Here is a 24,994-nt window from a genome sequence, read left to right as displayed (position 1 = left end):
TGACCTTCCGCCCGCTTGTCTATCAAGGTACGAATACGGCTTAGGTATGCACCCTGCCCACTGTTCGGTACATGTACATTAACAAGTGTATATTTCTCCCCGCCCATCACAACAATGAGTATGAGGTATCTCCCCTCAGGATCTTCGTACCTGGTTACCTCTTCATACATTACATCTTTGTGAATTAATACTCCTACCCCCAAGTATTTATGGCTTAATGGGCGAGGCACCCAATACTGAGCCGGGTAAGACGGGTGTTTAAGGAGGTATTCATGACGCCTCTTCAGGTGAGTCTCCTGAATGAAGGCCACGGAAACCTGGTGTCCAATCAAGTCTGCATATAAACAATGCCGCTTATACGGGGAATTCAATCCCTTTGCATTAATAGATAAGTAATTGATGACCACCATGTTTGCAATGTCAGGTAACTATGAGAAATCCTAGCCTGTACATTCCAGATGCGCGGGACATCATGTACACGGGGCTCTAGTGTGGACTGACTCTGTGCCCAAGTGTTTCTAAGTATGTCTGTGTTTAGCAGTAAGAACCTGTGACCTGTGCGAGAACCCCCAATTCCTATTCCCCCTCCCCCCTCCCGCTTTACCAATTTCCCCTCTAGGTGGACCATCGCCCCCGTCCAACCCAAGATCATAAGGGAGGAATTTGTCATCCCAGGGTGACTGCCCCACCATCCCCATCCAACTATTGTGAAGCCAGCTAGTAACGCTGAGCTGGCTTTAAATACTGAAAATCCCTCAGAACTAATCGGCTGTAGCAAAAAAAAACAACTCTGTAGCTACAAGTAACAAGAAACAACAGTGTACCAAAACTATAAAATTATTCCCGACAGGAAGAAAATACTATGCAAACCAGCACTAGGCAATATGCCGTTCCAAACGAGGTAGTACTCTTTCCAGCAAGGAAATCAAAAATGTCAGGTTTGGTCCTTTTGTGTTAATGAGGAGTCTGTTTGGCGCCTCAGTCTTTTGTCTCCTTTATTTACTCTCTGCCATTTCGGATACTCCTCTCTGCGGCTGTGAGGTTTGGGCGCCATTTGCAAGTGATCAAAACCAGCAAATCCAGCGTTGTGCAAGAGGGTCGCAGCTTCCGAAAGATTTTGCACCCGGTGAGACTCGCCCTTTACCGAGAAACTCATCCCAAATGGGAATAGCCAGCGATATCGAATATTTTCAGCTCGCAGTCGATCCGTGACCGGTTTCATCTCCTGCCTCCGTCTGACCGTGAGGGGTGAAAGATCCGCGAAGATCATAATGGCTGTGCCCTTCCAAAGCCACGTGGCTTGCTTTCTCGCTATGATCATTAGCTTGTCTTTCTGGGCAAAATCATGAAAGCAGGCCAATATATCTTTGGGCTTGTTAGCCACGTTAGGTCCCATAACCCGGTGAGCACGGTCGATTTTAATATTCCCTCCGACTGTGTCACTGACCTGAGTCATTTCGGAGATCAACAGCAGCTCGCAGATCTGTTTTACTACCGCGACACAATCTTGGTTTTCAACCGACTCCGGCACTCCCCGGAATCGTAAATTGTGGCGTCTAGAGCGGTTCTCTAAATCTTCCATTTTATCATGGAGCCGTTCCATTTCTTCACGAAATTGTTTATTTTGGTCGCGGAGGCCTTTGATATGTTCGCTGTTAGCGTCAACCCAGGTTTCCGTTTCGAAAATCCGACGGCCATGATCCGCTAGGTCACCTTTCAGCTCTTCTATGGATTCCATAATATTTTGCGTTTTGGTGGTCAGCTCATTTTTGAGATCCTCAAACCACAGCTTCATTTCCGATTTAGTCGGCAGGTCTCCCTCAGCTAGTTTATCAGCCAAGGCTTCCTGCCCATCATCCTCGACTAATCGGGGGTCGGCAGCCGCCATGTTATCCGCCACTTGCTGGTTCCCGTCGCAGTCTTGCTTCTGGTACGAATACTTTTTAAAGTCCACAGCTTTGCGTCTCGTTGACATCAGTACAGGCAGGAATGATACCGCCAATGTTTTAAGATAGAAAATTGTAGCTGATGCGTACGATATTCTGAGGATTATAGTAAGAGGTGGAGGAGCTCTAGTTTTAGGCAGCCATCCCTTGCTATGACGTCACTTCCTCCCTCTATATCAACAATTTATAACAAAAGAACAATTGAGGGGGGGGGTAAGAGGGGGAATATAAGGAGGGAAAGTAACATTGAATGTTAAATGTTAAGAATAGGCTTTACTAATATATATAAAATAAAATATTATAACAGTATATACATATCCAAAATGAGGCGATGACATATTAAATAAATTTGAGTATAGTTTGAGAGGAGAGGGGGGTAGAGGAACCTAGGGGGGGGGGGGGGAGAGGGAAGGAGGGTAGAATGTGTAGGGATTAAATGAAACGTAGGGGTAGAGAGATGGGGTGGGGGGGAGGGGAAAGAAGCGAGGGTGGGGTGAAGTGGAAGGTGGGGAAAAAGGGAATTGAGGAAGAAGGGAAAAATAGAATAGAGCTCTGTCGGGGGTTGATCATACTCATGGCTCACGAATGGCCCCGCGGACCTTGGTTCACAGTTCTGGTGAACCTGGTGACGGATGGCCCTCTTCACCTCTGCCATCTACCATATCTGCTTTGGCAGGGTCCCGTATTTTATGACCAGGTAGATTGCTTCTGTATAGCGTCCTGGCTTTTGAACGGCGATGCTTAATAAAGAAGGGATACAGGGAGAAAGTTAGTTATTTCCACCCGGCTTCGGTCACGGACACCATCTACCTCTCTTGCTTATGTCCACGTTTGGAAATCTTCAACTCTGCCTGTGTAGAATCTGGCATACCGGCTCGTCGAGGTTGGGTATCCCAAGTCCTTTCCTTTCTTCGGCAGGACCTCTCCAAAAGTTTGGTTTTCAGCTCCTTGCGAGTCCAAGTGTCCGCCCTTGGTTTCTCTTTGGGCAAAGTTGGTGGATATTCTTGACGGCTCATCCAGATATCATTCGTTTCCTCAAGGGTGCAAAGCACTTAAAGCCACCTGTTCGGGGTATTTGTCCCTCGTGGAGTCTTCACTTGGTCCTATGGGCTCTCTGCGCGGCTCCTTTTGAACCTCTCTGGCGCTCGACACTTAAAGTTTAACGCTCAAGACTGTTTCTTTTTTTCTAGTTTTCCATTTCCTCCGCCAGGAGAGTGTCGGGGATTCAAGCGTTGTCCTGTCAGGAGCTCTTCCTAACATTTTCTGATTCAGGGGTTTCCCTCACGACGATACCTTCTTACCAAAGATAGGCGGCTTGATGTGAAGCGGGTTTTTCTGTGCTACCTCCAGGTTACCAATGAGTTCCGAGTTTCAGATCATCTTTTGTTCTCTGGAGTGATCCAAATAGGAGCAACAAGGTATTTAAGGCTACGATTACTCGTTGGTTTCAGGAGGCGTTTGCGTCTGCCTATATTTGTCAGGGCTGGGCAGTCCCAGAGGGCCTCAAGGCTCGCTCTTTGCGTTCTCAGGCTACTTCGTGGGCAATGAGTCCGTCTGTCTCTCCTCCGAAGATTTGCAGAGTGGCTACGCGGCAATCTCTGCATACTTTTGCTCGGCATTACCGTCTGGAGGTTAGAGCGCCAATGTTTGGGTCCTTTGGATAGCAGGTTCTACGAGCGGGTCTGTCTCGGTCCCACCCTCTTTAGGGAAGCTTTGGTACATCCCACAGTTTGGACTGATCCGGGTACGTACAGGGAAAGGAAAATTGGTTCTTACCTGCTAATTTTTGTTCCTGTAGTACCACGGATCAGGCCAGACGCCCTCCCGTTAGTTTATCAGTCTGTCTGCTCGAAGTTTTTCTTCTGGTTTTACAGGTATTCCGGATATCTTTCTTCCTGGATTTCATTGATGGCACCGGAAGCATCTCTTAAGATGAACAAGGATACAAGAGCGCTTATTTACAGAGTTCATGCACTGGTTCTAGTGTTCACGTGTTTCACTGATTTACCAGCTATCTTTTTACTTGCTTGACCTTATACCTCGTTGTCTTTCTACTTTTCTGCTTTGACAATGGTTATACTGAAGGGCTGCAGGGTAGGCTCTGTCCTGATATAGGACACCCTTTCAGTTTGTCTCCACCAGCTGGACAGGAGGCTCAACCCATGGTCTGGACTGATCCGTGGTACTATAGGAACGAAAATTAGGAGGTAAGAACCAATTTTCCTTTTCCTTTTTAGACGACATATTTATGGCTACAATAACTACCGGGTACTTGACACATCAAGCTACAGCACTGATGGCCCCGATGTTTGATAGATTTAGCTAAGTAGAGAGAAGAGCACCGCATTCAAGCAGTCATCAGTCTTGGTGACGTCACTTCCTCGGCCAGAGTGCATCTTTTTTATGTCACCAATTTTGTGCAGATTATGAAGTTACGCAGGTAGTTACAGAAGTGGAAACTATAAAAAATCAGATATTTACATTTAAATATGATACATCACTTAATCATCTGGCATGTGAGCCATAAAAATAACTGGAAATGGGAGCCAGGCTACTCCCCAGGACCCCAAACTTTCTCAGCTCTGCAATTAATTTGATTGTTGATTGTATTTTGTTAGTCTCCTAATTTGAAAAAAGCATTTTGATGCGATGCACACACAGACATTGAAATGTATAATTGTAGGTTAGGATTTAGCACTACTAAGCATACCCAGTGCTGTACAGACACACATAGGAGACTGTCCCTGCTCCAGGGAGCTTACAGTCTAGTCAAGGCAAGCATGCACGACAAACATGAATCTGGAAGAAGTGTCTTATAGAGAAATACTTGGGATGTAAAAGCAACTTCAAGAAGGAGAGTTTTTAAACTGGATTTGGATATGGCCAGAGAAAGGAACAAGACCCAAAGACTCAGGAAGTCTCTTCCAGGCACTCGGCAGAGTGAGGCAGAAAGCAGAGAATCGGAAGGTGGCGGTGGAGGAGAAAGGCACAGATTAGAGGAACGGAGTTCACGAGGAATGGAGAGAGAAGAGAAGAAAGGCAGGGAGGAGCTGCAGATTGAGTGCATTTGTAGGGGAGGGGGAGAAGCTTGAGCTGTAGGTGGAAGTGGACAGAGAGCCAATGTAGCGACCTGAGAAGAGGGGTTACATGATCATAGCGAGGTTAAAGAAAGAGAAGTCATGCAGCTGAATGTGGAAGAGATTGCAGGGGAGAAAAACGATTCAGCGGGAGGCCAGCAAAGAGCGAGTTACAGAAGTCTAAGCAGGAGGAGATAAGAGAGGGGAGGAGGGTTTTGGTGGCAGGCTCGAGGAGGAAGGGAGAGATTTAAGCAGAGTTATAGAGGAGGAACAGACTCACTATAGCAGTGGTTTGGATGTGCAGAAGGAGGGAACGGCATCAAAGATGCCCCAAGGTTAGGGGCTGAGCAGTCAGGAGGATGAGAGCACAGCGAGCCCTCCTGATGTGACAGAATCAGATGTTCCTGAGGTTCTGGGTAATGCTCTTAGATCCTGGGTTTATTATTCACTGATTTATCCAGGCAGAGACGTTTGATATTCTCTGTCACTGGGATTAGACTTGTAATCCTCGAGGTCCAGAAAGGAAACCGACTCCAGGGGAACAAGTCTGGCAGTTCCCGGGGATGAGGGGTCCTGGTGTCCTCTCTTCCATGATAAAATGTTAAGAAGTTAAAGCCGCTGAGCCCCTCTGAGTGTTTCTGGTTTGTGTTTCAGGTGCCGGTGACGTTTGAGGACATCGCTGTCTCTTTCTCCCAGGAGGAAAGGGGGTGTTTAGATGAAGGGCAGAAGGAGCCTTACAGGGATGTGAAGGAGAATTATGAGTCCCTGAGCTCTCTAGGTAAGGATTGCATTATCGCTATTTCTAGTAAATACAGGGGATGTTTTACTAAATGGGTCAGCGCCACACCAGAGATGTGCAAGCAGGCCTGGATTTACCAATGGTGCACAAGGTCTGCTCCTCTCTTCCTCCCATCCCCGCTCAGCACTTCTTCTCCTCTCCCCACACCTGCTCCTCTCGCTCCCTCTCCCCCTCCCCACGCCTGCTCCTCTCGCTCCCTCTCCCCCTCCCCACGCCTGCTCCCTCTCGCTCCCTCTAATCTCCCCACGCCTGCTCCTCTCTCCTTCTCCTCTCCCCATTCCTCAGATTCTCTTCTCTGCTGACACTTGAGATCCCTTTTCCTCGATAAAAAGAAAAATGTAAACACACAGGCAAGGTTGGAAAATGACTTTATTTATGTAATAGAATAGGAAAGATGGAAATGTTAGGGATGTGAGAGATTTTTAACTGATCTATGCTTTAGATATAGATGTGCTATTGTATGTATATTAAATGTGGTTTATTATTTTTTCAATTTATTTCCTAGCGTGTGGCAGATGGACTCAGGACCAATGGGTATAGTGTACTCCTGATAGCAGTTGGAGACGGATCAGATTTCAATCTGACGTCAGCCCCTGGTACATATAACCCTGCAGGATGTGCAGATCCTCAGTATTTTCCATCTCCATAGCAGTTAGGGACTCTATGCACGCTAGCAGTGTTAGAGTAATTTTACCAAAGAAAACCAAAATTAAGAAGAAAATCTTACCTCTAAAGCGAGCCCCGCTCTCCTGCGGTGACACCCGTTGGGTCCCTCCCCAGTTGTGATTTCCGCGATCCCTCTGAGGTAAACCTCGGTCCGGCGGCCGACCCTCAGCAGGGACCTAACCCCCGACATCGGATGAGGCTTAGAGGCAGCAGGTGCAACCTCGAGCGTGGCGGTGAAGGTATTTTCCCTCTCCCCCCGCAGCCGGAGACCGCCCGGAACGAAACCGGGAAGCGCCTAGACAAGGTAAGGTAGAAATCTATTTAAAGGTCTCCGGTCTCCGAAGCTCGAGGAGACGCACAGGTCGCCAGCCGGGACCAGTGCCACCGCGTTGATCAGCCCTAGCAGGGCTACACCCCGGTCTGATCCGAGGGCCCTCCCACGAGGAGACCCTCCGAGATAGTCGCCATATGGTCCATGTGGTCACTGTCACTATTTTTGCTCTGTTCGCCGCCCTGCCCGCCGCTTCGATCCGTGCGCACAAATACCTTGTGCGCACAACGTTGCACACACAAGTACTGGGCGCACAAGCGACGCGCTTAGCCACACGCTTACTGTGCCGGGTGCATAATTTCGACCTGTGCGCACAACCGTGCGCACATCGTTCTGTACGCTCGCACCAAACCTACATGCACAACTTCGACACACACCAGAGCGCACAACTGTATTGCACAAGCCATGGCACCACCAGAAAATAAACTCAAAGCTCAGGGCCTTTGCCCAGCATGCCACATTAGAGCCGCACAGCATGAGGAGGCCACGGCCCTACGTATACAGTGCGAAGAGGCCCTAGGGACCCAACTCATGGCCCTCCCCAGCCGGTACCAGACTTCAGCCTCTCGAGCAGAACGCCAGACTTAGCATTACACAGCAGGACCCCCCTCAAACGTGGCTCTCCAGGGACACTGCACCCCCTAGCCTAGACCCAGCATCTATCTCCTGGGTGGAATTTTTCAAAGGTCTGCATACATTCGTCCACATGCAACAGGGGCCTCCTATAATGCGGCCTCAGGCTCCACCAGAGGACCTCAACATGCTGGGACCCTCTATGGCCAGGGAAGTGATCACATCGCCCAGAAGCCCCACCTTCGGGGACACTGACATCTCAGATGAGTCAGAACCCCTGGAGGAAGGGAAACTCCCTCCGGGGACAAACCCCATCGAACCATGAGACGCTTCTTCACCAAGGACGATCTTCCAGATCTGGTCACACACAGCTTAAAAGAGCTTGCAATCCTGGGCACAAGTGCCTCGGAGGAACCTAAGATGAACCCACTTTTGGAGGGACTCGGTCAGACCTCCCACCATTTCCCACTATTACAAGCTGTCCAGCAACTAATTGACCTGGAATGGGATGCCCCAGAAACCACGTTCAAAGGGGGCCGGGCTCTGGCAGCCATGTACCCTCTGGACCCAGCCGCCAAAGATCTCCTGGCATGTCCAAAAGTGGATACCATGGTCTGCGCGGTCTCGAAGCGCACTACAATCCCAGTGGAAGGAGGAGCAGTACTCAAGGATGCTCAAGAAAGGAGTCTGGAATCTATCCTCAAACAGTCTTTGACGTCTCCGCTATGAAACATAGAAATGACGGCAGAAGAAGATCAAACGCAATTTGCACTCAAATGCACTCAAGCGGAAGTTAATTTTCCAATGACTTCTGTTTTCCAGCAAGACATCTATACATTTAGGAATAGGAATAATTCATAACATCATGTTTGAGTTAGACGTTGTCCTTTGGCTATCTATTTTTATTTTTTCTTCCCTTTATAAAGGCTATTTAAAAGTTTCATTTAAAACATTAAGACATTTACATTTATAATTCAGTGTATTTGTCTAATATATTTTCTATGTAACTATTGTTTTAAAAGTTCTATTTATCTGTTTGTTCAAAAAGTTATTCGTTATATGTAATTGCTCCCAAGCAAACCTTTCAATAGTTCTCTGTAAACCGATTTGATTTGCATATAATGTAAGAAGACCGGTATATAAAAAACATAAATAAATAAATAAACGGCCCATCCAGTCTGCCCAGCAAGCTTTCGCACTTTTTTTCTCTCACATACTTATCTGTTTCTCTTGGCTCTTAGTAACCTTTTTTTATTCTATTTCCCTTCCACCCCCGCCATTAATGTAGAAAGCAGTGTTGGTCCTGCATCTAAGTGAAATAGCTTAATTTACTTAGGAGTATTAACCACCGCAATAAGCAAGCTACACCCATGCTTATCTGTTTATTCAGACTATGTAATTCAGTCCTTGTTGATTGTTGCCTGAATATAGATCCACCTTTCTTCATTCCCCCCCTGTCGTTGAAGCAGAGAGCCATGCTGGCTATGCATTGAAAGTGAAGTATCAGTCTTGCTCCCCTGCCGTTGAAGCAGAGGGCTATGCTGGATATGAGTGAATTGTCAAAAATTTCCTCCCCTGCTGCTGAAGCAGAGAGCTATGCTGGATTTGCGTTGAAAGTGAAGTATTGGGTATTTTTTAGGTTTGGGGTAGCAACCGCCGTAACAAGCAAGCTACTCCCCTGCTTTTATGTGGTTGCAAATCCTTTTTTCCACATTTCTTCTTGCTGTTGAAGCATAGAGCAATGTTAAGAGTCGCATTATTGAATAAGGATATTCATCTCCAGGTAGTAGCCAACATTCCCTCAAGCCACCCCCCATGCCTCTTGTCTTCATTCACATCCTCTTTACATGTCTTTACAGATCGCGGCCTGCTGTGCCGTGGTGACACGCGCCTGCTTAGCACAGACCAGGAACAACACTTCTGGGGAAGCCCTGGAACCAGCAGTATCATTCCTCGCGGACGTCGCTTCTGATCTGGTACTTATAGCAGCTAGAGGAGTCTCATCCGCCGTGGCAGCCAGAAGACAAATCTGGCTCCGAAACTGGTCAGCCAACGCATCCTCCAAAACGAGACTCACAAGGATGCCTTTCAAGGGAACACTCCTGTCCGGAAGTGAACTAGAGAAACTAGCCAACAAGTAGGGGCGAGTTCCCACTGTCGCGGCTACCGGAGGACAGGAATAAGAGAAACCAGCGATCCTTTCCCCGAACCTCCAGGGCAGAGGATCACAGCGCTTCAACCCATATAGAAGCTCATAACAAGCGACCCGCCCCGCAGGCCGGAGCCAGTCCTTTCGGAATAAGCACAATAAAAGGGGAGCCAGCTCGGCCCAGGCCCCAGCCGCACCCCACAATGAAAATCAGCCGATCCATACAAAGGAAGAAGCCATAGGCGGCAGACTGGCCCTTTTCTACCAAAGATGGGTCGAGATAACTTTGGACAAGTGGGTCCTATCCATCATTCGAGAGGGATATTAACTGGATTTCCACCACCTCCCTCCGGACAAGTTTGTGGAATCTCCCTGCCACGACCCTTCCAAGAGAATGGCATTGGAAGCTACACTGACCAGATTACTAGCCTTAGAGGTGATAACACCGGTGCCTCCACAACAAATAAATACTGGGCACTATTCCATCTATTTTATCGTTCCCAAGAAGGAAGGAAAGTTCAAGACCTATCCTGGACCTCAAGGCAGTAAACCATCACCTGACGATTCCTCGCTTCCGTATAGAAACCCTACGCTCGGTAATAAGAGTGATACAACCGGGAGAGTTTCTTACCTCCCTGGATCTGTCGGAAGCCTACCTACACATTCCGATCCATCAAGAGCATCAGCGTTTCCTACGCTTCTCGATCCTGGACCGCCACTACCAGTTCCGGGCACTACCTTTCGGGTTAGCCACTGCACCCCGGACGTTCACCAAGATCATAGTGCTGGTGGCAGCAACACTGAGGAAGGAAGGAATCAGAGTGCACCCTTATCTAGACAATTGGCTGATCAGAGCAAAATCCCCAGAGGAAAGCCACCGGGCAACCAACAGAGTCAAAACTCTACTGGAGTGCCTCGGGTGGGTGGTCAACACAAACAAGAGCTGTCTGCAGCCCTCCCAATCTGTAGAATACTTGGGAGTCCGGTTCGACACCAAACAAGACAAGGTCATCCTGACACAGACAAGGAGAGCAAAACTGATGACTCAGTTACGAACCCTGTTGAGCGAACTTCGCCCCACAGCATGGGATTACCTACAAGTTCTCGGCCTCATGGCATCCACACTGGAAGTAGTCCCATGGGCACAAGCTCACATGAGACCCCTATAACGCTCACTACTATCACGATAGAATCCAGTCCCAGAACTACACTGTACGGCTTCAGCTCCCGGACAGAGTTCGAGCCCAACTACGATGGTGGCTACAAGAAGCCCATCTGAGCCAGGGAACGAGACTATCCTCCCCAAACTAGATCCTACTCACCACGGATGTCAGCCTACAAGGATGGGGAGCACACTGCCAGGAGCTAACCGCCCAAGGGCAATGGAACGAAGAAGAGTCTGGATGGAACATCAATCGCCTAGAAGCCTGGGCAGTCAGACTAGCCTGCCTAAGGTTCAGTCACAGACTCCGAAGCAAAGCGGTAGAGTAATGTCGGACAACGCTACAACAGTGGCCTACATCAACCGTCAGGGAGGAACCAGAAGCCAACAGGTGTCTCTGGAAATAGACCACCTAATGTCATGGGCGGAGGCGAATCTTCAAGAGATCTCGGCCGTCCACATTGCTGGGAAAGACAATGTTGTGGCGGACTACCTCAGCAGAGAAAGTCTAGATCCAGGAGAATGGAAACTGTCAACCACAGCATTCCAATTGATAGAAAACCGTTGGGGAACACCAACCATAGACCTCCTGGCAAACCAGTCCAACGCCCAAATACCCAGTTTCTTCAGCCGCAGGCCCAACCCCAGTCCCAGGGAATTGATACCCTGGTACAGGCCTGGCTACAGGAGACTGTTATATGCCTTCCTACCACCGTGACCCTTATTGGACACGATCATCCACAAGATAGAACACCACATGAGACCAGTCCTTCTAGTGGCCCCAGACTGGCCAAGAAGACCGTGGTACGCAGACATGCGAAGACTGCTGTCAGGGAACCCCCTGTCGCTATCTCCACACAGAGACCTGCTCCAACAGGGACCGATCCTCCATGAGAATCCAGCTCGATTATCTCTTACGGTCTGGCCATTGAGAGGACTCGCCTAAGGAGGAGAGGATACTCGGGGGCAGTAACGGACACCCTACTCCGAGCACGCAAGTTCTCCACATCCCTATCATACATAAGGATTTGGAGAGTGTTCAAAGCCTGGTGCGAGGACCATGACATCATACCACGCTCAGTCAAAATTCCTGCGACTTTGGAATTCCTACAGAAGGGATTGTCCCTCAACTCCTTCAAGGTACAGGTGGCCACATTGTCATGCTACGGAACCAAGAGTGAGAGTGGCAGCATAGCCTCTCACCCGGATGTCTCCCTCTTCCTGAAAGGAATCAAGCACATTCGATCACCCCTAAAGTGGCCGGTGCCTCTTTGGAACCTCAACTTGGTCCTACATTTCCTAGCAGGAACCTCCTTCAGGCTCTCTGCGGCTTGTCTCTCCGCCTATTAACATTGAAGACAGCCTTCCTGCTGGCAGTCTGTTCAGCTCGTCGTATATCCGAGCTACAAGCATTGTCCTGCTGGGAGCCGTTCCTCAGACTTACCCCGGGAACCATCCAGTTATGCACAGTTCCGTCGTTCCTCCCCAAAGTGGTGTCTCACTTCCATCTCAACCAAACCATCTTACTACCATCAGCAGATGAGCATAAGAATTCGGAAGAGGCTGAAAGGAATCAGAAATCTAACTGAAGAGTCACTCAGGAAATCTAACTGAAGTGTACATCTCCTAAGGGATTGTTTTGCACTAATTTACCTTAGAAGCACATTATAAATTAGAAGGAAAGAGCTCAGTAACCCACATTCCAGTGGAAACACTGAGAGGAGAGGATCACCTTGCTGGTGGCTGAAAGGAATCAGTAAGTTTTTGCTTGGGACATTGTCTTTTTTAAAAGTATTGGGGCAACGTTAACTATTTGGGAATATTATTTAGTGTGTTTCTGTGTTTGTGCCTTTAATAGTCAGAAAGGCAGTGAATAAACAAGTTAGACTGTTTCCATTTTTAAATAGTCAATAAGATAGCAGTAGGTAGTGTGTTTATTTTTAAAAGTCTGCAGAACTGAGTGTACTCTAGACTTTTAAAGAGTTGAGTGTTTGTATTTAATACTGAGTGCTTGTATTAAAAAAACAAAAAAAAACCCAACCCAAAAAGTAGCCAGAAGCTAGAAATAAGCTAGGAGCAGTGTATACCTAGGTAAAAAAGTTGAATAGTTCAGCTCAGTTACTCACCTTGGAAAGGTGTTGAGGTAGTGTGATTAGGTTTGAATAGGGAACAACATTTGTTAATCAAGGGAGCTGTGAGTCACTCAGGCTGACTAACTGAAGTTAGACTGTTTGTGTTTCCCAACCCTCCCCCACCCACCCCAAGCTCATCCCTTAATTTATAGGCAGGTGCCACTTTCACAAAAAAAAAACCATCAACAAAAACTTTGAGAATTCGATCAGACCCCGGTAGGCCACTACCAGACACATAGTGAATTCACTAATACATTTAAAGGAAGTTAGACCCATTCCTACTCCCATAGCAACCTAAAACTTAACTAGGAACTGATCAAAATTGAGATGAAGGCAGCAGTCCAGCAGCAAGAGGGGGGCTTCCCAGTCTTTTGCATCGAGTGTCACATGTATGATCTTTTACCCACCGGTGAGAAGTTGTACATGTGCATGCAATGCAAAGAGCTCCTGGCTCTCAGAGAACGAGTCCGATCTCTGGAGGCTAGAGTGGCAGACCTGGAGGAGCTGAGGCAGACAGAGAGGTATATAGATGAGACCTTCAGGGACATAGTAGTCCAGTCCCAACTTCAGACTGGCAGCCCTGGTGCTGCCTTGGAGGAAGAAGGTCTCATGATGGGAGAGCACCAACCAGGTGTAGCAGGAAAGGATCCTGTAGCAAGGACCTGCTCTCTAGGTGATGCATTGTCCTTTCGCACTGAGGATATCTCCCCAAGGCCTACTGCCCAGGAGGGAAGGGTTAGGTCGGCCGTCATAGTTGGTGATTCGATTATTAGGAAGGTAGATAGCTGGGTGGCTGGTGGGCATGAGGATCGCCTGGTAACCTGCCTACCTGGTGCGAAGGTGGCGGACCTCACGCGTCACCTAGATAGGATTTTAGACAGTGCTGGGGAGGAGCCGGCTGTCGTGGTACATGTGGGCACCAACGACATAGGAAAATGTGGGAGGGAGGTTCTGGAAGCCAAATTTAGGCTCTTAGGTAGAAAGATTAAATCCAGAACCTCCAGGGTAGCAATCTCTGAAATGCTCCCTGTTCCACGTGCAGGTCACCAGAGGCAGGCAGAGCTCCGGAGTCTCAATGCGTGGATGAGACGATGGTGCAAGGAAGAGGGATTCAGTTTTGTTAGGAACCGGGGAACCTTTTGGGGAAGGGGGAGTCTCTTCCGAAGGGATGGGCTCCACCTTAACCAGGGTGGAACCAGACTGCTGGCGCTCACCTTTAAAAAGGAGATAGAGCAGCTTTTAAACTAGAACAAAGGGGAAAGCCGTCGGTCGCTCAGCAGCGCATGGTTCGGAGAGAGGTATCTTCAAAGGATACTAATGATGCATTAGAATTAGGGCATCCCGACAGTGAGGTTTCAATAATTAGAAAAGTAGTCCAAGTGCCTGTAACTAAAAACTCACCTGAGCTAAAAAATTCTAACTTATCCCTATTAATTAAAAAGCAGAATGAAAATACAAACAAAAAACAAACTTTGAAATGTTTGTATGCTAATGCCAGAAGTCTAAGAAGTAAGATGGGAGAATTAGAATGTATAGCAGTAAATGATGACATAGACTTAATGGCATCTCAGAGACATGGTGGAAAGAGGATAACCAATGGGACAGTGCTATACCGGGGTACAAATTATATCGCAATGACAGAGAGGAGCAGTCGGGAGGAGGTGTGGCGCTTTATGTCCGGGATGGCATAGAGTCCAACAGGATAAACATCCTGCATGAGACTAAATGCACAATTGAATCTTTATGGGTAGAAATCCCTTGTGTGTCAGGGAAGACTATACTGATAGGAGTATAGTACCGTCCACCTGGTCAAGATGGTGAGACGGACAGTGAAATACTAAGAGAAACTAGGGGAGCTAACCAAATTGGTAGTGCAGTAAAAATGGGAGACTTCAATTACCCCAATATAGACTGGGTAAATGTATCATCGGGTCACGCAAGAGAGATAACGTTCCTGGATGGAATAAATGATAGCTTTATGGAGCAATTGGTTCAGGAACCGACGAGAGAGGGAGCATTTTTAGATCTAATTCTAAGTGGAGCACAGGCCTTGGTGAGAGAGGTAACGGTGGTGGGGCCGCTTGGCAATAGGGATCATAATATGATCAAATTTGATTTAATGACTGGAAAAGGAACAGTGTGCAAATCCAAGGCTCTCGTGCTAAACTTTCAAAAGGGAAACTTTGATAAAATGAGAAAAATTGTTAGAAAAAAACTGAAAGGAGCAGCTACAAAAGTAAAAAATGTCCAAGAGGCGTGGTCATTGTTAAAAAATACCATTCTAGAAGCACAGTCCAGATGTATTCCACACATTAAGAAAGGTGGAAAGAAGGCAAAACGATTACCGGCATGGTTAAAAGGGGAGGTGAAAGAAGCTATTTTAGCCAAAAGATCTTCATTCAAAAATTGGAAGAAGGATCCAACAGAAGAAAATAGGATAAAGCTTAAACATTGGCAAGTTAAATGTAAGACATTGATAAGACAGGCTAAGAGAGAATTTGAAAAGAAGTTGGCTGTAAAGGCAAAAACTCACAGTAAAAACTTTTTTAAATATATCCGAAGCAGAAAGCCTGTGAGGGAGTCAGTTGGACCGTTAGATGATCGAGGGGTTAAAGGGGCACTTAGAGAAGATAAGGCCATCGCGGAAAGATTAAATGATTTCTTTGCTTCGGTGTTTACTGAAGAGGATGTTGGGGAGGTACCCGTAATGGAGAAGGTTTTCATAGGCAATGATTCAGATGGACTGAATCAAATCACGGTGAACCTAGAAGATGTGGTAGGCCTGATTGACAAACTGAAGAGTAGTAAATCACCTGGCCCGGATGGTATACACCCCAGAGTTCTGAAGGAACTAAAAAATGAAATTTCAGACCTATTAGTAAAAATTTGTAACTTATCATTAAAATCATCCATTGTACCTGAAGACTGGAGCATAGCAAATGTAACCCCAATATTTAAAAAGGGCTCCAGGGGCGATCCGGGAAACTACGGACTGGTTAGCCTGACTTCAGTGCCAGGAAAAATAGTGGAAAGTGTTCTAAACATCAAAATCACAGAACATATAGAAAGACATGGTTTAATGGAACAAAGTCAACATGGCTTTACCCAGGGCAAGTCTTGCCTCACAAATCTGCTTCACTTTTTTGAAGGAGTTAATAAACATGTGGATAAAGGTGAACCGGTAGATATAGTATACTTGGATTTTCAGAAGGCGTTTGACAAAGTTCCTCATGAGAGGCTTCTAGGAAAAGTAAAAAGTCATGGGATAGGTGGCGATGTCCTTTCGTGGATTGCAAACTGCCTAAAAGACAGGAAACAGAGAGTAGGATTAAATGGGCAATTTTCTCAGTGGAAGGGAGTGGACAGTAGAGTGCCTCAGGGATCTGTATTGGGACCCTTACTTTTCAATATATTTATAAATGATCTGGAAAGAAATACGACGAGTGAGATAATCAAATTTGCAGATGACACAAAATTGTTCAGAGTAGTTAAATCACAAGCAGATTGCGATAAATTGCAGGAAGACCTTGTAAGACTGGAAAATTGGGCATCCAAATGGCAGATGAAATTTAATGTGGATAAGTGCAAGGTGATGCATATAGGGAAAAATAACCCATGCTATAATTACACGATGTTGGGTTCCATATTAGGTGCTACAACCCAAGAAAGAGATCTAGGTGTCATAGTGGGATAACACATTGAAATCGTCGGTACAGTGTGCTGCGGCAGTCAAAAAAGCAAAAAGAATGTTGGGAATTATTAGAAAGGGAATGGTGAATAAAACAGAAAATGTCATAATGCCTCTGTATCGCTCCATGGTGAGACCGTACCTTGAATACTGTGTACAATTCTGGTCGCCGCATCTCAAATATAATTGCGATGGAGAAGGTACAGAGAAGGGCTACCAAAATAAGGGGAATGTAACAACTTCCGTATGAGGAAAGACTAAAGAGGTTAGGACTTTTCAGCATGGAAAAGAGACGGCTGAGGGGGGATATGATAGAGGTGTTTAAAATCATGAGAGGTCTAGAACGGGTAGATGTGAATCGGTTATTTACTCTTTCGGATAGTAGAAAGACTAGGGGGCACTCCATGAAGTTAGCATGGGGCACATTTCAAACTAATCGGAGAAACTTTAAAAAAAAAAAAAAAACAACTAATCGGAGAAAGTTATTTTTTACTCAACGCTCAATTAAACTCTGGAATTTGTTGCCAGAGGAGGTGGTTAGTGCAGTTAGTATAGCTGTGTTTAAAAAAGGATTGGATAAGTTCTTGGAGAAGAAATCCATTACCTGCTATTAAGTTCACTTAGAGAATAGCCACTGCCATTAGCAGTGGTTACATGGAATAAACTTAGTTTTTGGGTACTTGCCAGGTACTTATGGCCTGAATTGGCCACTGTTGGAAACAGGATGCTGGGCTTGATGGACCCTTGGTCTGACCCAGTATGGCATTTTCTTATGTTCTTATGAAGTCTAAACAGGTACACTAAAATAGTGCAGTGCCTCCGTCTGTATCAAAGATAAAGTATACAATCAGAGGTCCTATACGCGGAACTATATTCTACAAATAGATCTTTTTTATTATTAAACACATTCAATATAAATCATCCTCCTCTAATACATAGGAACTCCTAACTAGACAATAATTGATAAAAACCACTCACTCATTCATTACCCCCAATCATACTTTCCACACACATACCGTTCTCTAAAAAATACCCCAACATGATTAATATGTCGACAAATATCTTATGAACATTTCACATAATATACAGCGCACTCCCTCTCAGTATATAACACATGGAATATTAAATATCTATTTATATGTTTAAATATAAATGTCTATTTATATTTTCCTCAGCTCTAAGCAATTTTGTGGAGTTTTCCAAGGCCATTCCCTCTCCTCCTACGGCTCCAAGGCTTTCGGAGGGTTCCCCTCCCCCCTCCGGGGTTGATTGAACATATAAATAGATATTTAATATTCCATGTGTTATATACTGAGAGGGAGTGCGCTGTATATTATGTGAAATGTTCATAAGATATTTGTCGACATATTAATCATGTTGGGGTATTTTTTAGAGAACGGTATGTGTGTGGAAAGTATGATTGGGGGTAATGAATGAGTGAGTGGTTTTTATCAATTATTGTCTAGTTAGGAGTTCCTATGTATTAGAGGAGGATGATTTATATTGAATGTGTTTAATAATAAAAAAGATCTATTTGTAGAATATAGTTCCGCGTATAGGACCTCTGATTGAATACTTTATCTTATGAAGTCTAAGTCATCTCAACGTCTGCAGGCTCCTAGTCAGATACCTGGAAAGGTTGGAATCCGTATGAAAGACGGACCATCTATTCTTCCTTCACAGTGGGAAGAAGCAAGGGGAAGTGGCCTCACGAGCAACCATAGCCTGCTGGATCAAAGAAGTCATCAAGGCAGCCTATGTAGAAGCAGGCAAACCACCGCCCTTACAGGTCAAGGCCCATTCTACTAAAGCCCAGGCAGTGTCCTGGGCGGAAACCAAGATGCTGTCACCCCGCCGAGATCTGCAGGGCGGCGACATGGTCCTCCATCCACACCTTCTCCAGGTTTTACTGCCTGGATGTTCAGACTCGGGAGGACACAGCATTTGCAAGGGCAGTACTAAGTGGGTCATGGGCCGCCTCCCACCCGGTTCGGGAATAGCTTTTTTTTTTTTTTAATTTTTAATTTTGCAAATTTCAATAACTCAAAACATTTTACATGTTCCAGCAAATGAGCATAATATTTCCATTATTTAAGGTAACTTTTTACAATTATCCAAATCTCTAATAGTGCCAACAAATACAAAATTAAGAAAACTATATTTAGAACAGAGATGGAAAACTAAAATATAGTATTACTATTGCTCTTGTTACTTTTATACAACATGGGAGAGATCCATTTCCACTTTAGAGCAATTTATCAAACATATAAAAAGAAAAGGAAAACTGAGAGTTAGGCAGTTATATATTAATTCGCTGAATCAGCCTGGATCTGATGTCCACTGATGTGATTGTATAAAATTGCCGAGCTGATCTGGCTCATAAAAAACATATCTATTCCCGGACACTTTCATAACACATTTGCATGGGAACCTCAGAATAATCTGGGCTCCATGACTTCTAGCTATAGGTAACAATGTCAAAAAAAATTTTTTTCCTTTTTCTTTGTGTTTCCTTAGAAATGTCAGGGTATATCCATACCTTCTGGTTTAGATATAAAGCAGATCTATTTTGTAAGAACTTCTTCATAATATTTTCTCTATCCAATGGTGTTGAAAATTTTACCAATAAGGTTCCTCTTCCTTCTAATTGCTGTTGTTGTGTGGTCTCTAGGAATTCAGTAATATTTAACAATACATTTTCACCAGGTTCCATTCGATTCTCATGTGCTTCTTTAAGGTCAGACACAAAGTATGCCTTAATTATCTTAGGTTGTTCTTCCAAAGTAATCTTAAGAATATCTCTCAAATAGCTTTTAAATTGTTCTTTTGGAGATATTGAATTACATTTGGGAAAATTCAATACTCTAATATTGATGTTTCTCAAGCCGTTTTCAATTATTTCTAACCTCCTGTTAGTAACCATATCAGTTTTTATCAGCGTACCTTGTACTGTCTCAATTTATTTATTTTCTCCTCCATTTGAGTCATTTTCTTCTCTTGTTTCTCAACTGACGCTTTCAAGTTGCCACAAGTTTCTTGCATTATTTTCATAGGACCTGATATCATCATGAAAGAATTTTGAAGTGTGGCTATAGCTAGCCATAACGATTCCAAGGTAATATTCTCAGGTTTTTCTAGCGGTTTCAGTTCCGGGAAAGGAATTGCTTGAATAACGACATTTATATTTTCCTCAGCTCTAAGCAATTTTGTGGAGTTTTCCAAGGCCATTCCCTCTCCTCCTACGGCTCCAAGGCTTTCGGAGGGTTCCCCTCCCCCCTCCGGGGTTGACGCCATTGGTCCTCCCTCCATAGCCGAAGTTAAGTTCTCCCCTGCGAAACACCCCTCGGGTGAACTCACCCCTTCCAGCGCATTCCGTTGTAGAGGTGATTCAGTGCTCGCAGATTGTGTCCATGTCGGGGGGGGGGAGGTGTCAGCGGGGCTCCAGGGCTTAAAGTTGTTTCAGCCGCATGCGACAGCGTTTGCTCAGCGGATGTCGCTAGCGCGGGCCACACTGGATTTACTGCCGGGGGATAAAACTCCGCAATAGTTGTTTGCTGCAATGTCGGGCTCGGGACACTCGAGGAAGCCTCTCTAACCCGAGCTTTTCGCTTGGTATGTGGCATTTCTGCCAATTTCCAAAAGGTAAAATGAGGTAATTTCTTGCAAACACAGCGGAGCTCCAAACACCATGTCCTCTCAGTGAGAAGCCATCTTGGATCTCCCTCCGGGAATAGCTTTTATACATTCCATTGGTCCTGGGTCCATCTGCTACACCCTAGGAAATGGAGAAATTACTTACCTGATAATTTTGTTTTACTTAGTGTAGACAGATGGACTCAGCATCCCACCCACAGCTGCCGTTACTCATGGAATTCTCGGGGGACATCCCCGGGAGCGAGGGATTCACAGGTAAGCCATGTTTTCCTTCATCTAGGACACCCACCCTACTGGGTGTCGACGTTTCTCGGTTGAGGGCACTGGCGGTCTCCAGCTGTAGCCAGTTCAACTAGTTCAAATGAATCAAGTTAACCATGTTATAAAGTTAATCAAGTTATTCAAATTATTTAGTCATACATATATCCACAATGCTTTTCGAGGAGAATACTGAAGAGCTGCACTTCCTGCAGGGGTATATGTACTAGGGGCTGACGTCAGATTGAAATCTGATCCGTCTCCAACTGCTATCAGGAGTACACTATACCCACTGGTTCTGAGTCCATCTGCTACACTAAGGAAAACGAAATTATCAGGTAAGTAATTTCTCCATTGTAACCCACTTAGTATGGCAGGTCCACTATAAGCAGATAATAAATGTTTTAAAATAAATCAGTAGTAGATAAGCCCAGAGGAACCAGACCCACAGGAATCCTTAAAGGAGGGACCTGTGAGATCTCCAGCGTTCCTGAATTACATCAGCTTTATTGCTGTTCGGATAAAACTGTCACATCATTAGTGGCATGGGTAGATAGGATCCCAACTCCTGTTTTAAACGATCGTCACTGGCTCCCTGTGCAGGGTTGCTCTTAGGTGAAACTGATGGTGATATTCAGAAATAAAGGGTTTGATATCTTCAAGATTAGGAGGTTATGAGCCACTGATATCATTGAGAGCTGAAGGGACAGGGCTGCTTCTGTTCCCTCTGCTTGTGAGTACTGATTGCTTCTAACTTGTAAGGGAGCCTTTTCTTCCTCATAATCTTTTATGTCGAAAGCTTCTCGAGTGTGATTTAAAAGTATTCAGAAAGGATTTGAAAACTTTGTATAAAGATATTTTTAGATATCCATTTTGTGTTATGTTGTATTTGTGATTGAATGTGCTTGTATCTTTGTAACCCACCCTGAACAATTGCATTGGAGGAGGCGGGGTATGAGTTTTATAAATATATAATTAAATAAAATAAATCCTACACAGTATGGGTTTATTTTACACAGGAGCTCTAGAAAGACATCACACAGGAGTTGTCACAGGCCTCTCCTTAAGCTTCTGCTAAGTCATAGAATTCTCTAATATCAGAGATCCCATGCAGTCATTGTGTGATCCTTCAAAAAGTCGGATCCCCAGGTCATTGATAGCATTCCGTTCCATTGTCACTGACACATGATTAATTCCTTTTGTTTTTTCATATCCAGCAGGCAATGAGGTCATACAGGAAGAGAAGAGGGAGGAGAATCGAGAAGAACACCCTATACTACTGAGATTTACACCAAGACAATCAGGAAATATCTGTGAGAATCTTTCCCAGTGCACAGAGGGGAGAGACACTAGCCAAAATAATCAGGAATTGGAGAAGGAGCGAGACCCTGCAAGAGACTCACGAGATGGAGTCACTGCATGTGAGAGAAGTGCCAGGGAGGTCATTGACATCCCTGCGCACCAGAGACACCCGAGAGCAGAGAGACCCTTCCAAAGTAATAACAGTGATCAAATGACTTCTGACCTCCACCAGAGAGAAGAGGAGAAAGGGAAGAAATCTTTTCCATGTCACACCTGTGGGAAAACCTTTGGTAGGAAATGTCATTTTGTATTGCACCAGAAAACCCACAGAGGAGTGAGACCTTTTCCATGCTCTCAGTATGGGAAATGTTTCAAACAGAAGGTAACCCTGCAGTTACATCAAAGAATCGACACTGAAGAGAACACTTTCACTTGTATTGAATGCAAGAAAAACTTCTCATGCAGGGAATCCTTAGTAGTACACCAAAGAACACACACAGGACAGAGACCCATTCATTGCTCTCAAGATGGGGAATCTTCCAACTCTGAGTTTTCTTTATTAAATCACCAGAAAATGGAGGCAGAAGAGAGAATATTTTCATGTTCTGAACATGGAGAAAACATCATTCAAAAGCAAGACCTGTTAATAAATCAAAAAACAAAGAGAGAAGAAAAATTATTCATGAATACTGATAGTTACAGAAACTTCAATCAGAAAGAAAATGTCACAGGACAACTAAAATTCCAACCAGGAGAGAAAGCAATTTCAAGCAATGAATGCAATAAAAGCTTATTTGAGGGGAAAGTCTTTTCAGGAGATGGAAAAAAACATACTAGTGAGAGACCATGGTCTTGCATTCAGGCTGAAAAATGTTTCAGTAGGAAGGCAGATGCCCCACAACAGAAGAAAAACCCCATAGTAGAAAATCAGTTCATATGTATTGAATGTGGTAAACGCTTCAGGCAGAAGAGTAAACTCTTAATCCACCAGAGAATCCACACTGGCGTCAAACCATTTCCATGCTCGGAATGTGATAAAAGCTTTAAACGAAAAAGTGAACTCACAGTTCATCAGAGAATCCATACAGGAGAGAAACCATTTACATGTAGTGAGTGTGGTGAAGGTTTCAGTCAGCTTGGTAACTTGACATACCACCAGGGAATTCACACAGGAGAGAAACCATTTACATGTAGTGAATGTGGTAAAGGATTTAGACAGAAAGGTTACTTCACATGCCACCAGAGAATCCACACTGGCGTCAAACCATTTCCATGCTCGGAATGTGATAAAAGCTTTAAAAGAAAAGGTGAACTCACAGTTCATCAGAGAATCCATACAGGAGAGAAACCATTTACGTGTAGTGAGTGTGGTAAAGATTTCAGGTGGAAAGGAAACTTGAAATGCCACCAGAGAATCCACACTGGAGTCAAGCCATTTACATGTGTAGAATAGTAGCTTGAGATTTATTTAATGTTGGGGTACTTGCCAGGTTCTTGTATCCCAGATTACCCACTGTTAGAAACAGGATGCTGGGCTTGATGGACCCTTGGTCTGACACAGTTTGGCATGTCTTATGTTCGTATGTAGTGAATGTGGTAAAAGTTTCAGCGAGGTAGGATCCTTCAAATGCCATGAGAGAATCCCTATTGGAGTCAGAACATTTACATGTAATGAGTGTGATAAACGTTTGTCAGAAGATATCTCTCATATGCCACCAGAGAATCCATTCTAGAGTCAGAGTCAAACCATTTTCATGCTCTGAGTGTGATAAAAGCTTTAGTACAAAAGGAGAACTCAAAATCCACCAGACAATCCACCCAGGGGAGAAACCATTTATTTGTAGTGAATGTGGTAAAAGTTTCAGTGAGATAGGAACCTTCAGATACCACCAGAGAATACACACATGAGAAAATTGATTTATGTGTAATGAGTGTGGTAAAAGTTTATATCAGAAGACCTATCTCATGGCATCAGAGAATCCATAGTGGAGTGAAACCAAGTCCTTTTACTTTGTGAGGTAAAAGCTTTAGAAGAAAGGAAGAATTTGCAAGCCACCAGAGATACTACATAGGAGTCAAATGCAATTCATGCACTCTCCTATAGTTTTTGGAATTGTACAAGTCTTGATGAAGATATTAAAGAGTTTGGATGCATAGAAACATAGAAATGACGGCAGAAGGAAGACCAAATGGCCCAGGCAGTCTGCCCAGCAAGTTTCACACTTTTTTTTTCTCATATTTATCTGTTACTCTTGGTTCTTAGTAACCTTTTGGTTCTATTTCCCTTCCACCCCCACCATTAATGTAGAGAGCAGTGTTGGAGCTGCATCTAAGTGAAATAGCTAGCTTAATTAGTTAGGGGTAGTAACTGCCGCAATAAGCAAGCTACACCCATGCTTATTTGTTTACCCAGACTATGTAATTCAGTCCTTGTTGGTTGTTGTCTGTATATAGATCCACTTTTCTTCATCCCCCTGCCGTTGAAGCAGAGAGCTATGCTGAATATGCATTGAAAGTGAAGAATCAGTCTTTCTCCCCTGCCATTGAAGCAGAGAGCTATGCTGGATATGCGTGAAGATTCAAGAACAATAAAACCTCTCCATACTCATCAAGTAACCTATCCGAGTCCGTGTATTCTGAGAATATACGTTCCAACAGCTGAAGATGGTGTGGGCCTTACAGATGCAAATACTCAACCAGTGCTGAAGTATGAAAACAAATGGCCAAAATTGGTCTCCATCCTTAAGCTTGGACAACTGTTACCATGAGTGGAAGGAATAAGTGAAACTCTACCAATCCATGAAGGGAAAGGAGCAACGGAATGTACAAAAAATAGAAATGCAGATTCTGAGAGATCACGTGACGCTGTGAGGGAGAGCAGATGTAGCTTTCCTTCTCTGGCTCTACTCTCGCTTATCCAGCCCCATCCTGCACAATCCAAACATCAAAGTGCTTGTAAAAATCCTGATTCAGCCTGTGGATAACATCTACTAACCCTAGAGGATAAAATGTCAACTCGAATGGCACGGAAGGATAAAGAAAAAGGGAGGCCTACTGAGGCGCTGTCGGAAGAGGAGCTGGGACCGTCTGAGTCCCCTGTCCCTAACAACTGGGCAGATATCAAAGCTGCAGTGGTAGAGGCATTAGAACCAGAATTTAAAAAACTATCCCACCAACTTGGAGAACTTACTGCTTCTATTGCTGGGTATGAAACCTGTTTTGGAGACTTGGAACACAGAGTTTCAGAAACTGAAGAT

General features: G+C 44.9%; 1 protein-coding gene across 1 annotated transcript in view; it reads left to right on the top strand.

The window, feature by feature from the left end:
* Positions 1 to 23,996, top strand: part of LOC115086108 (zinc finger protein 2-like) — a 33,025-nt gene extending 9,029 nt beyond the window's left edge. The window contains exons 3-4 of the mRNA XM_029592632.1: positions 5,678 to 5,801; positions 21,653 to 23,996. Coding sequence (XP_029448492.1) covers positions 5,678 to 5,801; positions 21,653 to 23,190 — 1,662 coding nt within the window. The 3' untranslated portion in view covers positions 23,191 to 23,996. The remainder of the gene's footprint in view (positions 1 to 5,677; positions 5,802 to 21,652) is intronic.
* Positions 23,997 to 24,994: the final 998 nt, after the last annotated feature.

The sequence above is a fragment of the Rhinatrema bivittatum genome, chromosome 2, assembly GCF_901001135.1.
Source record: "Rhinatrema bivittatum chromosome 2, aRhiBiv1.1, whole genome shotgun sequence".
Classification (NCBI taxonomy): domain Eukaryota; kingdom Metazoa; phylum Chordata; class Amphibia; order Gymnophiona; family Rhinatrematidae; genus Rhinatrema; species Rhinatrema bivittatum.
This window is presented reverse-complemented; position numbering and strand designations above follow the sequence as displayed.